The sequence below is a fragment of the Sinocyclocheilus anshuiensis genome, unplaced genomic scaffold (assembly GCF_001515605.1).
Source record: "Sinocyclocheilus anshuiensis isolate Anshui unplaced genomic scaffold, SAMN03320099.WGS_v1.1 scaffold217, whole genome shotgun sequence".
Lineage (NCBI taxonomy): Eukaryota > Metazoa > Chordata > Actinopteri > Cypriniformes > Cyprinidae > Sinocyclocheilus > Sinocyclocheilus anshuiensis.
In genome coordinates this window covers 1,835,913-1,849,757 of record NW_015536538.1, presented here as the reverse complement: position 1 = coordinate 1,849,757, position 13,845 = coordinate 1,835,913, and the positions used below count along the sequence as shown (strand labels likewise).

Genomic DNA, 13,845 nt, shown 5'->3' with positions numbered 1-13,845 from the left:
GTGTGTGTGTGAGTGTGTGAGTGTGTGAGTGTGTGAGTGTGTGTGAGTGTGAGTGTGTGAGTGTGTGAGTGAGTGTGTGTGTGTGAGAGAGAGATCTAACCTTGCTTATATAAAAGTCCATGAAGCCCTTGATAAATCCGTGGTGCTGCAGTGCATTGGTGATACTGACAACAGAGGTGAAGGAAAACACAGCAAACACTGAAACACACACAGATTGGAAACATTAGCACAACTCTCACTCTGCTCTCGTTCATCTCTCTCTCTCTCTCTCTCTCTCTCTCTCTCTCTCCCTCTCAAACTCAAACAGCCCCTCTCTCCTCTCCATCTCTTAGTCTCTGTCTGGCTTTCACTTTCTTTTCCTTGCCAGCTATTGATTTCTCTCCCAAACAGCGAGTTAATGATGGCTCATGGTTGTCCAGGTGAAGGTGGATTTCGATCATGCTCAGACCAGAGGTTCCTCATTCCCAAGTGGAAAAGTCGCCTCGCTTTTGGATTCAAGCATGCATTAGCGCTGGCAGCCGGACAGATAGAGGCTGGAGAAACTTTAGAGGAGCTGAGATCACACATGGATTGATCGCAGCGGGCTGATTTATAGTGGCTGTCCACCGACTCAAGAGCTGTCAATAACAGCGACGCGGCCAGCATGAAAATGCATTGCTCTGCAGGTCCAGAAACATCTCAAAAAGCTCTCAGTTAGAATTTAACTTCAAACTTTGTTTCCAAATTGTCTCCTAAAAAGCTTGAGTACTATTTGAATTGCAGACTTTGATATCTTGACAAATCTGAGCATGTTTTGAGATGCTGTCGAGATCTTTTCCTCAAGAAAAACATAAGCAGAATTGGGCTCATATACAAAACGTCAGTTTGCTACACATTTAATCTTGTTGCTGCACTGTAAAAGTTATTTTTCTAAGTTGCAAATAAAAGATTATTGTATTGTTAAGTTTACGGGAAAAAAATATTTTAGTCTTTCTACTTCAAAATTTCACGTTTAATTCAATGTCTCATTTGCAGTTTCTTTCTAGCTTGTGAATTTCTGATTGAAAATTGTTTGTACATTGGGGAAAAAAAATCAGTTTTCACTCAGAAATTGAAAGTACATTTCACAAACAATTATAAAGAAATGCCCGTTTTTAAGCAGAAACACTGAAAAATCCAGTAACCTTTCTTTTATATACAAATTCTAAAATAATTTTTACAGCATTTTTCCCAGTTTGTCTGGAGAAAATAATTAAGATATTAAAGAGATCCCATTTGTGATTTTTCTTTCATTTAGGGTATTTTAGGGTATTTTTGTATTGTTGCATTGCGTCTTCATCTGTCAGTATTGGTCTTACCGTAGAAGAGCGGGTCGGTGGATTTTTTACTCTTGACGCTGAGGTTTGCCAGGAGGAATATTGTTGTAAGAACCATAATGCCTATTGCCAGTATAACCTGTGGACTGAACGAGAAAACACATCATTTGAAACATCAGTTTGAGTGCATGCCATTTGGAAATGAGATTATCAGAGGCTCGTTGCATGATCAATGACAAACTAAATCTCACAAAAACTTATCCAAATCATACTCCATCCCCAAAACAACTGGAAAAAATGAATAAATGAATGAGTTATAACTTGCATAAGAAAATAAATGTAATTCTCATTATTGTAAAATGTAATTTAAATTAAATTCTAATGACTGTAATACAGTCGATTTTATTGTATTATATTAAATATGCTGCAATACATTTTTTTAATTAAAACCAGTATAAACTATTTAACATAATATATTAAAATATTTAATACATACTGTATATATTTAATATATAAATATAATATATTTGCATACTTTCTAAATAATTTACAATTTAAACAATACATCTTATTCTGCATTAATGAAGAATAAAGCCGTAGTTCTGCTGTGTAAATGAGATTATCAGAGGCTTGTTTTTATCTCACATGATCAATGATAAATGAAATCTCATGAAAACTTATCCGGGTCATATTTCACACCCAAAACAAGTTGAAAAATTAGAAGTTATAATTTGCATTTAAAAAATGAAGCCTATTTTAGGACCGTATGTAATTCTAATTATTGTCAATGTTGATTTCCAATAAAATCTTAAGACTTTAATATAGTCAAATGTATTATTACACTAAAAATGTTGCAATACATTTTTTTTATTAAAAGCAGCATGAATTAAAAACACAACATATTTAATATAATAAATATAATACATTTAATATTTAAGTATAAAATATTTGCATGATTAGTAAATAATTTACAAATTAAATATAATATTTTCTGCATTAATGAAGAATAAGGCTGTAGTCCAAGTGTGTACATGAGATAACAATCAAGTCAATTTTAGGAAAATATGTATTTATCATTATTGTCAGTTCATTTCCATTTAATTCTTATGACTTTAATACAATCACTTTTACTGAATTACAGTAAAAAAAAATGCTGCAATAGTTTTTAAAATTCAAATCAGCATAAAAAATTGTAAAAATTTGTAATTAAATTTAATATATTATATGTATATATGTTTAAATTAATATAATATATTTACTATTTAAATATATAAAATATTTGCATGATATGTTAATATATTCCAATAAATACTATGCCTTTTTCTTCAGTATCATGATAAGAATTATGAGGGTGAAAAACTGTACTGAATTTTCACGAAATAATTTCACAATACAAAAAATCTGACTGGCAAAATGTTCTGGACAGCTTTCATGAGATTCACCAAAGAAATCTATGAAGCAATGTCAGCTCATTGATCAGGTCACCTCAGGATGACTTGATGAAATAAAGTAGAGGATGGTTGCCCTCTCTTGGCCAAATCAGGTCATTCAAACCTCAAAAACATTTCAAAAGTCACACTTAACCATAAGATCGATTTTGCATTGTTTCATGTCAATGCAATGTTCTTTAACATGCATTAGCCTATTGTAAAATAATGACATAAGAGGCAAACTTACTCTTGTAGGAAGGACACATGGTTGATTGTGTAGAGAATAAAAGGTGCTGTCAGAGACAGAATAAAAACACTGATCTCTGGAGGAACATCCATTTGAGGAATCAGGAATCCACGAATATGAAATCAGCTGAGCTCTATTTAACTACACAAGCAATATATATAAAAACAACAACAATAAATAGCTATTAAATAGCTATTGGATGAAATATCTAGAAAGTGTAATAACGCATCCAGTGCCTGCGGCTGAAGTGTGCAGTTGCTCTGTGTCGCTGTGTGTCGTGTCGTTCACTCAGAACTAATGAGGATGATGGAATCAACATGAAATCAGCGCAAACCTTTCAAAGTCCACGGACTCTGAACTATTACCGCCCATTAGTTTACAGAAAGAGTCCCATCAATAAACCTCCACATGCCACAAACACACTTCTGACTTTACAGACATTTATCATGCCAAAATATAAATGTTTCCAAAATACCATAGTTACAGTTTTTGGTTACAGTAAATACAATATGATAAATTAGTATTAGCCACCACGACTATCATAAAAAAAAATGAAATAATAAATAAATAAAAACATAATCACGACAGCTGTTTAAGTTCCATATTAGTTATTATGATTTTACAGTCCACTTTTCCACAAATATGAACTACCATATTATTATTTAAATAATTACCCTATTTTAATTTTATTATTATTATTTTAATAATGCAATATGTAAATGCGATATATGTACATTTTTCATATATATAAATAAATACGCCGAATATATATATATCCAAACAAAGAGCACACACACACACACACTTTTGGATTTTGGACCATCTTTTATTAAATTATATTTGTGAAAAATATTTAAGGATCGAAAGATCCCCCACACATATATATATATCCTCCTGAGACCCAGCTATGGAGTTTTTGCCCTGCAGTGGACATTATATTTTAGTGAATTTCTCTGAGACCTCACATCAGGACTAAAAGCATGTCTATTATATATTTTGGGAGACAAAAGAATTGAATAGGAAAACAAATTATATATCAATATTCTTATGAAATATTAGATATTATTATGAAAATCTGGCTAATTACTACTCCCATTATTACACTTCATGCTGTCCCAACAGCACTTTAATATGCAAATTAGATACAGTGTATAGATAACATTGTGCTTAACCAGTTTATGGAATTTTTACACACATATTGCATAAAGCAAAATGGTATATCAAATCATTTTGTTATATATTTTATAACATAGTTGAGAACCATCCTTAAACAAAGTTAGGTATAAAAAAATCCTGAAACCTAAAAATTGATTGGTGATTTAAAAAAAATGCCCATTGTTTTTGCCTTTTCATGTTTATTCTTGTCATTTTATTTTTAGAAAAACTGAGTGCTGGTGTCCTCTACAGAGGACATAGCATAACTTATGAATAAAATATAATTTTTCAAAAATATTATTTTACCATTTTTTTCTTATGCTCTGGCAAACCAAATGAATTATTGTTTTCTTTTCTTTTAATGCACAATTTGTTTTATGCACCTAGCGTAAAAAAAATCTGCAAGCGTTACGTTCGCTCTCCGCGGTGACGTCAGCGGAAGCGTCCGCAGTCTTTCAGATCAAGATGGCGACGTCGACCAGGAAGTAGGTAAACAACCGTACAGGAGTAGAAAATATGGATTAACCCCTTCAAACCGCGTTTACCGATCAAGAAAAACCCAGATTGAGTGGTCGTTAGTGCTCGTGGAGGGGTTTCGCAGACAGGGGGGTTTAATTAACGCGCGGTGAGTGAGTTTTCTGTCAGTTTAGCATGTTAGCACGAATCAAACAATAGCGCTCCATTGAGTCAGTCAGAAAAACGCGCAGACCGTTGATAAATTCGTTAATAAATCAATTCTGTTAATCTATAACAATCAGTATGAGCTGGTAATCATATCAAAGTGATGTGCTTGAGGGGTCAGTGCTGTTTGGTTAATGGTTTTCAGGTTGACAAATGCTCAGATTATTTTTTATCATAGTCTGATTTATAGTTAAACGTTTTTAGTTTGATATTATATTTTTATTAAGGTTGAATTAGTGACAGTTTGTATTATAGAGCTCAGAATAAAACTGACACACACTTACATTGTAATTTCCCTCAAACTGTCACATAGACGAGGCCTGTATCACATATTTAATATATTATATATTAACCTATTAGTCCTGTCTGTCTGTCTCGCATTCTATTTGTTCATCTATCTTTCAGTTAGCTTTCTATCTGAAATAAACTGCTTTATTTCGTATATATAATATATAAAGACCACAAAAAGGGCAGGTTTTTTTTCATTCAGATCATCTGGTAAGATGACAATGTATTATACATTATGTATATGTATTATACACAAATATATATAATACATATGCATGCATTTTATCTGTATCCGTACATTTTATCTTGCTAGTTATCACAGCCATTCAGTAATAGGTCAAATAAACCTGGAAGGCTCAGGTAATCAGTTGTGGATGCTTATAGCATCACCAGCATCATATGATCATGCATTCTGCTTTATCATCAGTACAAGACAAATTTCCAGCAGGACTCTTCAGTCTGAATTATAGACACTGTAACAAATAGATTATTTTTGATGATTATCATGCTGACTTCTCTCTCAGAGATGGCTGGAGAATGACAGGGGTTTGACACATGACCATGTTTCTGCTCGGAGCCTGATGCCCACTCTTGCCACGCCTGTTGTCATGGAAACGGAGGACTATCTGCACCCTGAAGGCCCTCAGCTGGGGAGCCCAAAGTTCAGCGCTCCCAGTCCTCCTCTCACAAGTTCCATGGAGGTACATACTGCACTTTACAATGTCTGAACAACATTAAGACACACTTTAATGTAAATGTTAAGGTTACCCCAATACAAAGAGTCTCAGGCTAAAGGTCTGCACGTTTGAACTTCAATCCTGAACCTTAGACTCAGATGTTAAGACCAAACCAGATTGCACTGTTTCTCTTAATGAGTGAGTAGAACAAGGGTCATATGGGGGAAAAAAAGGTATTTTTTTTACATAAAAAAAATGAATTTGGCCTATTTTGGCTTTTTTTATATAATGATGTTATTTTTTTTATGTGATTTAACTGATAATTGTACTTAAAAAAAAAAAAAAAAGAGGTTAAATAATGTGATTTTGTTGTTTTTAAAGTAATGCAATTTTGGGGAAAACAATTGCTTGATTGTCATAAAAATACCATATGTTTGTATATACCTTGTTTAATTTTGCTGTTAAGTTTAATTTCTTGTGAAATATCATTTTTGGACAGTTTAAATGTACCTTAAAAAAAAAAAAAAAAAGGTTAAATAATGTGATTTTGTTGTTTTTAAAGTAATGCAATTTTGGGGAAAACAATTGCTTGATTGTCATAAAAATACCATATGTTTGTATATACCTTGTTTAATTTTGCTGTTAAGTTTAATTTCTTGTGAAATATCATTTTTGGACAGTTTCTGTAATCCACCTAGGAATCACAAATGCTCAGTACAAAATTAGTTAAAATTACAAACTTTAACCCAAATTGTGTGGAAAATTTATCATGAAAATATCACAATGCAAAAAATCTTAATGGTCCTAAATATAGATGTTTCAGTTTTTATATATTTTTATATAATTTCCAATTAACTTTAATTGTAAAATTAGTAAAAAAAATGAAAGAAAAACATTTATTTATTTACTTTTTCATGAGCCTAAATTTAGCTAAATAATTTCATTAAAAAAAATGTAATGTCCTAAAAACAGGCTTTTCTGTTTGTATATGTTTTTATATAATTTTCCAATTAAATTACAAACCGGAACCCAATACAAACTTGAAACTAGAAAATAACAACTCTCCCAAACCTTTCTGAATCCAGGTCAGGCTTAGGTTTGATAGCAGATTGAACTCATATATACCTGTGTATTTGATTCAGCTCTTTCTAGTGTTATACTTAACAGATTTTCTTAATCTGATTAAATCTGCAGTTTTGAACTCTTCTTCATCATTATTGCTCTAGTTGGTCTTGAACCTTGTCCAAAATGGGATGGATCTGGAGTGCTTTGGTAGCCAATGGTAATCATCTCTCTAGAAACAGTAGCCTCACGTCACCTGGTTTATGGTGGTTTAACTGTTGGTCTTCGCTCTGTACGTGCACGGTTTGTGTCGGGTCTCACCGTGTCAAGATGAGTCACTAGCACTGCCAGTAAATATTTGGGTTGATGGGTAATATCTCTGCTGAACAGTGTTTTCAAAGGGCCACTTCCTGTGTCAAATGTGCTGTTTATTTCCTGTTTCCCCAGAGTCAGCTGTATCCGTCAAACTCATGGACGTACCCACAGCAAACTCAATACAACCAGCACTATCCTATGCAATCTGGGAGGTGAGTCGCGCACACTCTCAACGAGCAAAAGCAAAAAGCATGCATTATACATAAAATGAATTGTGCATTATTTACAGTAATAATAATGTATTGACAATAAATAGTCAACGCAGTGTTTTATTCCTTGCTGACTGCATGCAAAATGAACATCCTGTCATTTTCCCTGGAAGATCCAGTTATGGTGATTTGATTAAACATTACAAGATGCAAAATATTTAATTTCAAAGATATACATGGATTAATTGTTCACAATAATATGCATTAAGAAAATATAGGTGCATTTTTATATTCTCTAATGTCTTTACTGCAATTCAGTTATAATATTGTGTGCATGCTGAACATGTGACATATGCACTTTATCATGAGTTAGTTGATTATACTTATCCATTATGTATTTAAAAATACAAAGCTGATTATTCTCTAACATATATCAATGATCTGATTTGAAATATTCTAGAAGTGAAATGTTACATAAAAGTGACGGTTCGGCACCTACCTTGGTTTTGAAGTTACGATTTGGTACATTTTCAGTACAGAAGGGGGAAAAAAACTACACATTAAATTGCTTATTTTTTTATTTTGTATTAAACAGTGGTTTACTGATCACATTGTGTCTCTGTCTTTAAATAAATTCAATTATAATCATAATTTTCTTAGGAAAAAAAAACATCTATCTCAGCTAATGCTGTAACCATATAGGAAGCCCTATTACTTGCACATTATTATAATATTACGTTCCAATTAACACAAACTATACAATTCAATTGCTATTTATTATTAGATATAATAATCAACACAAAACAGCATTTATTGTTTGAATTTCCTGATAAAATGGACAAAAGATGACAATTTGTTTCTTATCGAAAGTAACAGAAAAGTAACAAAACTTATTGCGATTATTGGACGGGAGGTTTGTTTGATTTATTAGACAAGTTTTATACAATTGTACAAGAAAGCCCCATATACATAATCAAAACAACATTTCAAAAACTGCAGAGGATAACATACATAAAAAGCCATAGGCTTATTTCCATTTCCACAGTATTTTAATGTCTAGTGTAGTTTTATTCACTCATCAACTGAAACAGCATAGACTAAAAGATTGATATTGGGATTTAAGAATCATTATTGATCCATTAAAATTAAGATATATAAAACTTGGAGTTTTAAATGAAGTTACAGACCTATACAGCAAGTTTTCAGTATGAATAATTGTATCTTTACACCCCTAAACTTGATCTGTATTCTAGTAGTATTTGAAGGCATTAGAGACATTCTGCTCTCTGTGTGATTGTTCCTGACCTCTCTCCTCTGATTTATCAGGCAGCTCCAGCCGAACCCGTCCTCGGTAACACTTGACCTGCCTGACATGGACTTTCATGACCTTGTGCGGAACGGAGATTTCTCCCAGGTAAGAGCAGATCCCGTCTCTTTTGATTTTTGCTGTAGTGTTGGTCGAGGTTGAACTCACCAGAACCATTGATCCGTGCAGTGTAAAAGCGCAGGTTTGAATAGCTGAAAGCACAGCGTACAATTATGATGATGAAGCTGTGGCATTAATGCAAACACATTAATGAGACTTTCAGTTCAGTGCCGCCACAGAATGCTATTTGTGTAATGAATGAACTGAACTGAAAGTGAAATCAACCAAGGTCTCTTTCATGAATCATGATTTGATTAAAAAAAATAAAATAATTAAAAACAATAAAAAAATGTAAAAGAAAATATATATATTTTTGCAAACGGGTCATGTGACATGACAACAATGTTGCATACTGTTGTTTGACAGTGTTATTTTAGTTATTTTTCATTTTACTTTTGAAATGTTAGTAATTTTGTTGTTTTTTGTCATTTTCATTCGTTTTTTATGTCTGTGTAGTTTTTTTATTGATTCTAATGTCCGTTTTAGTTTTTAGCACACTAAGTTAAACTAAACGAGAATCTTTGCAACTAGCTGAAATAAAATGTTTTTTTTTAAAGCAAGTTAAAGTTTATTTTATTTCATGAAACATAAGTTTTTTTTTCAGTTTTTTGTTTTAGTTAACTGTAATAACCCTAGTTTGAAATGGTTAGTGTTGCATGCTGTGCACAGTTTCACAATCTTATTAGAAATAGTAAGATTTATAGTATTCACTGCAGTGTATTCTCCATTCTCCTATCACTCTGTGACGCATGGAAAGTGATTTTATATGAAGGAAAGAGTTTATGCTCCCTGTGCATGAGAACATGGAAACTATTTAGGTTTGCCAGCTAAAAGTTTCCAGCTTTATCTTTGATTGTTCAGTCATCTTTATACAGATCTTATCCACATAACTAACGCTGAACTGAAATGTTTGCAAATGGAAATATCAGTTATATGCTGCTTATATTTTGCTGTTCAGGCACATACTCGCTATTTGAATACTATCAGAAGCCACATACAGCTGTAAACACTTCTTAAAGCACATGCAGTAAAATTAGGCTCGGCTGCCTGTAAATATGAACACAAAAGCATAATTTCCTGACCGAAGACCACCACACCCCAGAGCAAACACACGCTGGATTCAGTGTTACCCGTTGGAAGGGTATTTTAGTGTATCTTTCACCACGTGCAGGTCAGACCCTCATGGGTAGGTGCAGCGTTGAAGTGAATTTGTATGTGCATCAGTTAAGCTAATGCTTTTCTCAAATGAAAATCTTTCTGGCACTCAGTTGGATGCCAACGCTGTAGTTTCATACTCTGAGATAGGACAGCCCTTGCTAAAGGTACAGTTTTGGTTATTCATCTGCATCTGTTTACAGATATCTTTTTATTATAGGCTGCTCGATGCATTCAGGTGATCTTGTTTGCTTTGGTTGTAACATGGAAATTCGAAACGTAAACCATGATGTTACCTGAAATCTTTCTTTCTTTCTTTCTTTCTTTCTTTCTTTCTTTCTTTTCTTTCTTTTCTTTCTTTCTTTCTTTCTCCATTTACCTCTTTCTTTCTTTCTTTCTTTCTTTCTTTCTTTCTTTCTTTCTTTCTTTCTTTCTTTCTTTCTTTCTTTCTTTCTTTCTTTCTTTCTTTCTTTCTTTCTTTCTTTCTTTCTTTCTTTCTTTCTTTCTTTCTTTCTTTCTTTCTTTCTTTCTTTCTTTCTTTCTTTCTTTCTTTCTTTCTTTCTTTCTTTCTTTCTTTCTTTCTTTCTTTCTTTCTTTCGCGATGCTATTGTTAATTGGTTACATGATATCTTTTAATTATTTTTTATATATTTGTTACTTTGTTTGGTTATTTATTTAATTTCATTTGTGCTGATACTCTTGATTGGTTACCTGAAATATTCTTTCTTTCTTTCTTTCTTTCTTTCTTTCTTTCGCGATGCTATTGTTAATTGGTTACATGATATCTTTTAATTATTTTTTATATATTTGTTACTTTGTTTGGTTATTTAATTTCATCTGTGCTGATACTCTTGATTGGTTACCTGAAATATTATTTCTTTTTTTCTTTCTTTCTTTCTTTCTTTCTTTTTCTTTCTTTCATTCTCTCTTTCTTTCTTTCTTTCTTTCTTAATTTGTGATGCTACTTCAGCAGTATTATTTTCTCTGTCTGATATTTTATTTACAATTGAACAGAAAAATATTTATAAATATTCTAAATTTGTTATGAATTTTATTTATTTAAATAACTTCTGATCGTTATATCAATGTCAGATTGTGGTGTTTTTAATCTCTTAGTTTCAAAAGTTGTAAGGATGTGTAAAATGTAAATAAAAACAGAATGCAATCATTTGCAAATCTCATGAACTGGTATTTTATTCACAGTAGAACATAGTTATAAAATATATTTACAAATAACATTCATTTGTTATAAATTGTTTTATTTAAAGGCACAATATGTAAGATTTTTTTATTAAAATATCCAAAAACCACTAGAACTTTCAGCCTCACCCTGCTTCATTCTACTACGTTAATAAATCATTAGCTCATCCATGAACATGATTTCTGCCCGAGTCCCGTCGGATTGCATCGGCTGTGGGGATGAAGACCACAACTCCCATGATTCCACACTCAGTCACGACTCACGGGGTCATCAAATTACGCCTTTGTCTATTTGTTTATTTTGAATACGTGCCCTCTAGCGGCGAAAATTACATATTGTGCCTTTAAATAACTTCTGATCGTTATGTCAAAGTCAGATTGTGGTGTTTTGTATAATCATATGCTTTCTGAAAAAGCCCATGCAAAGGGAGTTTTTATACAAATGTGTTTGCATTGAAAATATTGTAGGATCCTTGAGTTCACAGCTGATTGGTACCTTACTAGTAAACATTATGAGTTGATTTGCAACTTCCCTTCCAGTGCAGAAAGTCTTGAGCTGTTGTGACGTGATTTAGGATGATAAATCACAGTATAAAAAACAGTGTGTGATTCAGCTACTGCTGTGAGTTTACGTCCTTTATTTCAGCATCTTGTTCTGCAGATACGAATTCTTGATGTGTTTGGACATTTCTGACCTCTCTCCTCATTCCTTCCTGTCCAACAAAATGTGCTGTTATTGTCCCGTCATTCAGTCTTGACCCTGCTTTATCTCCGCTAAATTACCCGTTTCACTCTCGCAAATGTAAAAATTACACAACTGGGTGTAATGATTTAGATGTTTCCAGAATAATACAAGCAATTTCATCATCTATTGAGAGCCTCAGATCAGTTTTATAGCTCGAAATTGAGAGATCCATCCAGTAGAGCACTTTTAAGAGGCTGTAACATCTGCGAATAGGAGATTACAGTATCTGGAATGGGCTTTCATTGGATTGTTGAAGGATTCTGGGTTTGTGAAAGACTCCAGCTGTTCTGTAGCTTAAGCCTGAAGTTTACTGTATAATTGAGGTTTGCACTGTCAGAATCATCATCATCAGGATTTTTTATTTCAGTCCTTATGCATAATTCCATATTAACTATGCATAATTTTACATATCAACCAAAAAAGGTGTAGGCTGAAGCCTTTGCATATTTTACCTAACCTTTTTTCATAATAAGTGGCACTTCCACTGCTAAATTTAATCTGTACAAAACACAAAAACAAAACAAAAATTTCACCTTAAATTAACTTAAAATAAATTAGTACAATTTATTAACATTATTAATTTTGAGTTATATATTTAAAAACCTCATTTTTAAAAATGTTTTTTAATTTGCAAAGTGAACTACATATTTTTAATTTGTTGTTACAGTTATTTCACCCCATTGACAGATATACATTAAAAATATATTTTTATGTTTTTAAATATATTTTTCATTGCCCTACGCTTTGAGTTTATACAGACTCTCTCATTTCAAACAACCTCTGAATACATTTGGCATGTAAATTATTATGTGCTTCATACATATATGTGAAAGTTTGAAATCAACCAGATCATGACATTTTAAAGAATATAATATAATGATTAATAAATTGGTTGATTCATAATAGTTGGGTTGATATACAATCCTTATAGCTTTCTACTGTAGCTGAAAGATTATTATTGATTGATTATTGAAAGAATATTATTGGTAAAAAAATGTATTTCTTTACCATCAGGTATGTTTGCTATAGTAAGGGTTTTTTTTTTCTGTGCAAGCTACTTTAAAGGTGCATTAAGCATTTGCATTTAACCCCTAAACATAGATGTGTGGCTTTGCTTTAATGGTGTCTAGATTTCAATATTTAATTTCTCGTAGGGATAACAGGAGGTAGGGGTGCTCCGATCAGGATTTTTGAGGCCGATCACTGATCACAGTAAGCAGTATCTGCCGATACGATCACCGATACCGATCGTTTTAAAGCCGCCTTTTTATCATGTAGAATTATTCTCCAATCAGGAATTTTAGACATTTATTCAGGGCCTGAATTTCACTTTTGAAAATGAATTCACCTCTTAGGTGACTCTTGTGAGAGGGGATTTTTAATTTGAGGGGTGGAGGGGAGCATTTTTTTTTGACATTTTTCAAATATATATATTTATCTCACCTAAATGTTTGATCATGCACTGTATTTTTGTTTTGACAATCGTGCAATTGTTGCACAATAGCTTACACGCAGCACAAGCCTCATTTCGTGAGCTGTATGTGAGGCGGCCTTTTACACCAGGTTCACACATATTCTGTTTGCAGTGCGTAAGCAGTCCATGTGTGGTACATAAGCGGTGCAGAAGCGGCAGGTGCTCACTGTGCTTTCACACAGGAGTCTGCAACTGATCCGTGGCCGTTTACTACAGACAACATTTATCCATTATTTTGATTTCAAATCCAAACATTGTCACTGACAATGCTTTTTCAGCATTGTGATTATTTTTTTACACAGTCCAGTAATACAATCTTTCACAGACATGTTTAAACACAATAAATATAAGCAACACATTATTCAATGCTATTTACTTTTGCATTTACTTCTAGATTTATATATTAAGTTGCTCAAGCAAGTGTCAAAACATTTAAACTACTTACATTATCACAAACATCCTAAATTAAAACTTACCATTGACAGA

At 32.6% G+C, this 13,845-nt stretch overlaps 2 protein-coding genes across 2 annotated transcripts in view; one reads left to right on the top strand and one right to left on the bottom strand.

Moving 5' to 3' along the window:
* The window catches only part of LOC107696370 (transmembrane 6 superfamily member 2-like), a 12,793-nt gene extending 9,532 nt beyond the window's left edge, over positions 1-3,261 (bottom strand). The window contains exons 1-3 of the mRNA XM_016496673.1: positions 2,973-3,261; positions 1,338-1,441; positions 101-198 (exon numbers count right to left, since the gene is read on the bottom strand). Coding sequence (XP_016352159.1) covers positions 101-198; positions 1,338-1,441; positions 2,973-3,064 — 294 coding nt within the window. The 5' untranslated portion in view covers positions 3,065-3,261. The remainder of the gene's footprint in view (positions 1-100; positions 199-1,337; positions 1,442-2,972) is intronic.
* Positions 3,262-4,596: 1,335 nt separating this feature from the next.
* LOC107696700 (protein strawberry notch homolog 2-like) overlaps positions 4,597-13,845 on the top strand; it is a 48,406-nt gene continuing 39,157 nt past the window's right edge. The window contains exons 1-4 of the mRNA XM_016497168.1: positions 4,597-4,752; positions 5,621-5,797; positions 7,283-7,362; positions 8,686-8,773. Coding sequence (XP_016352654.1) covers positions 5,678-5,797; positions 7,283-7,362; positions 8,686-8,773 — 288 coding nt within the window. The 5' untranslated portion in view covers positions 4,597-4,752; positions 5,621-5,677. The remainder of the gene's footprint in view (positions 4,753-5,620; positions 5,798-7,282; positions 7,363-8,685; positions 8,774-13,845) is intronic.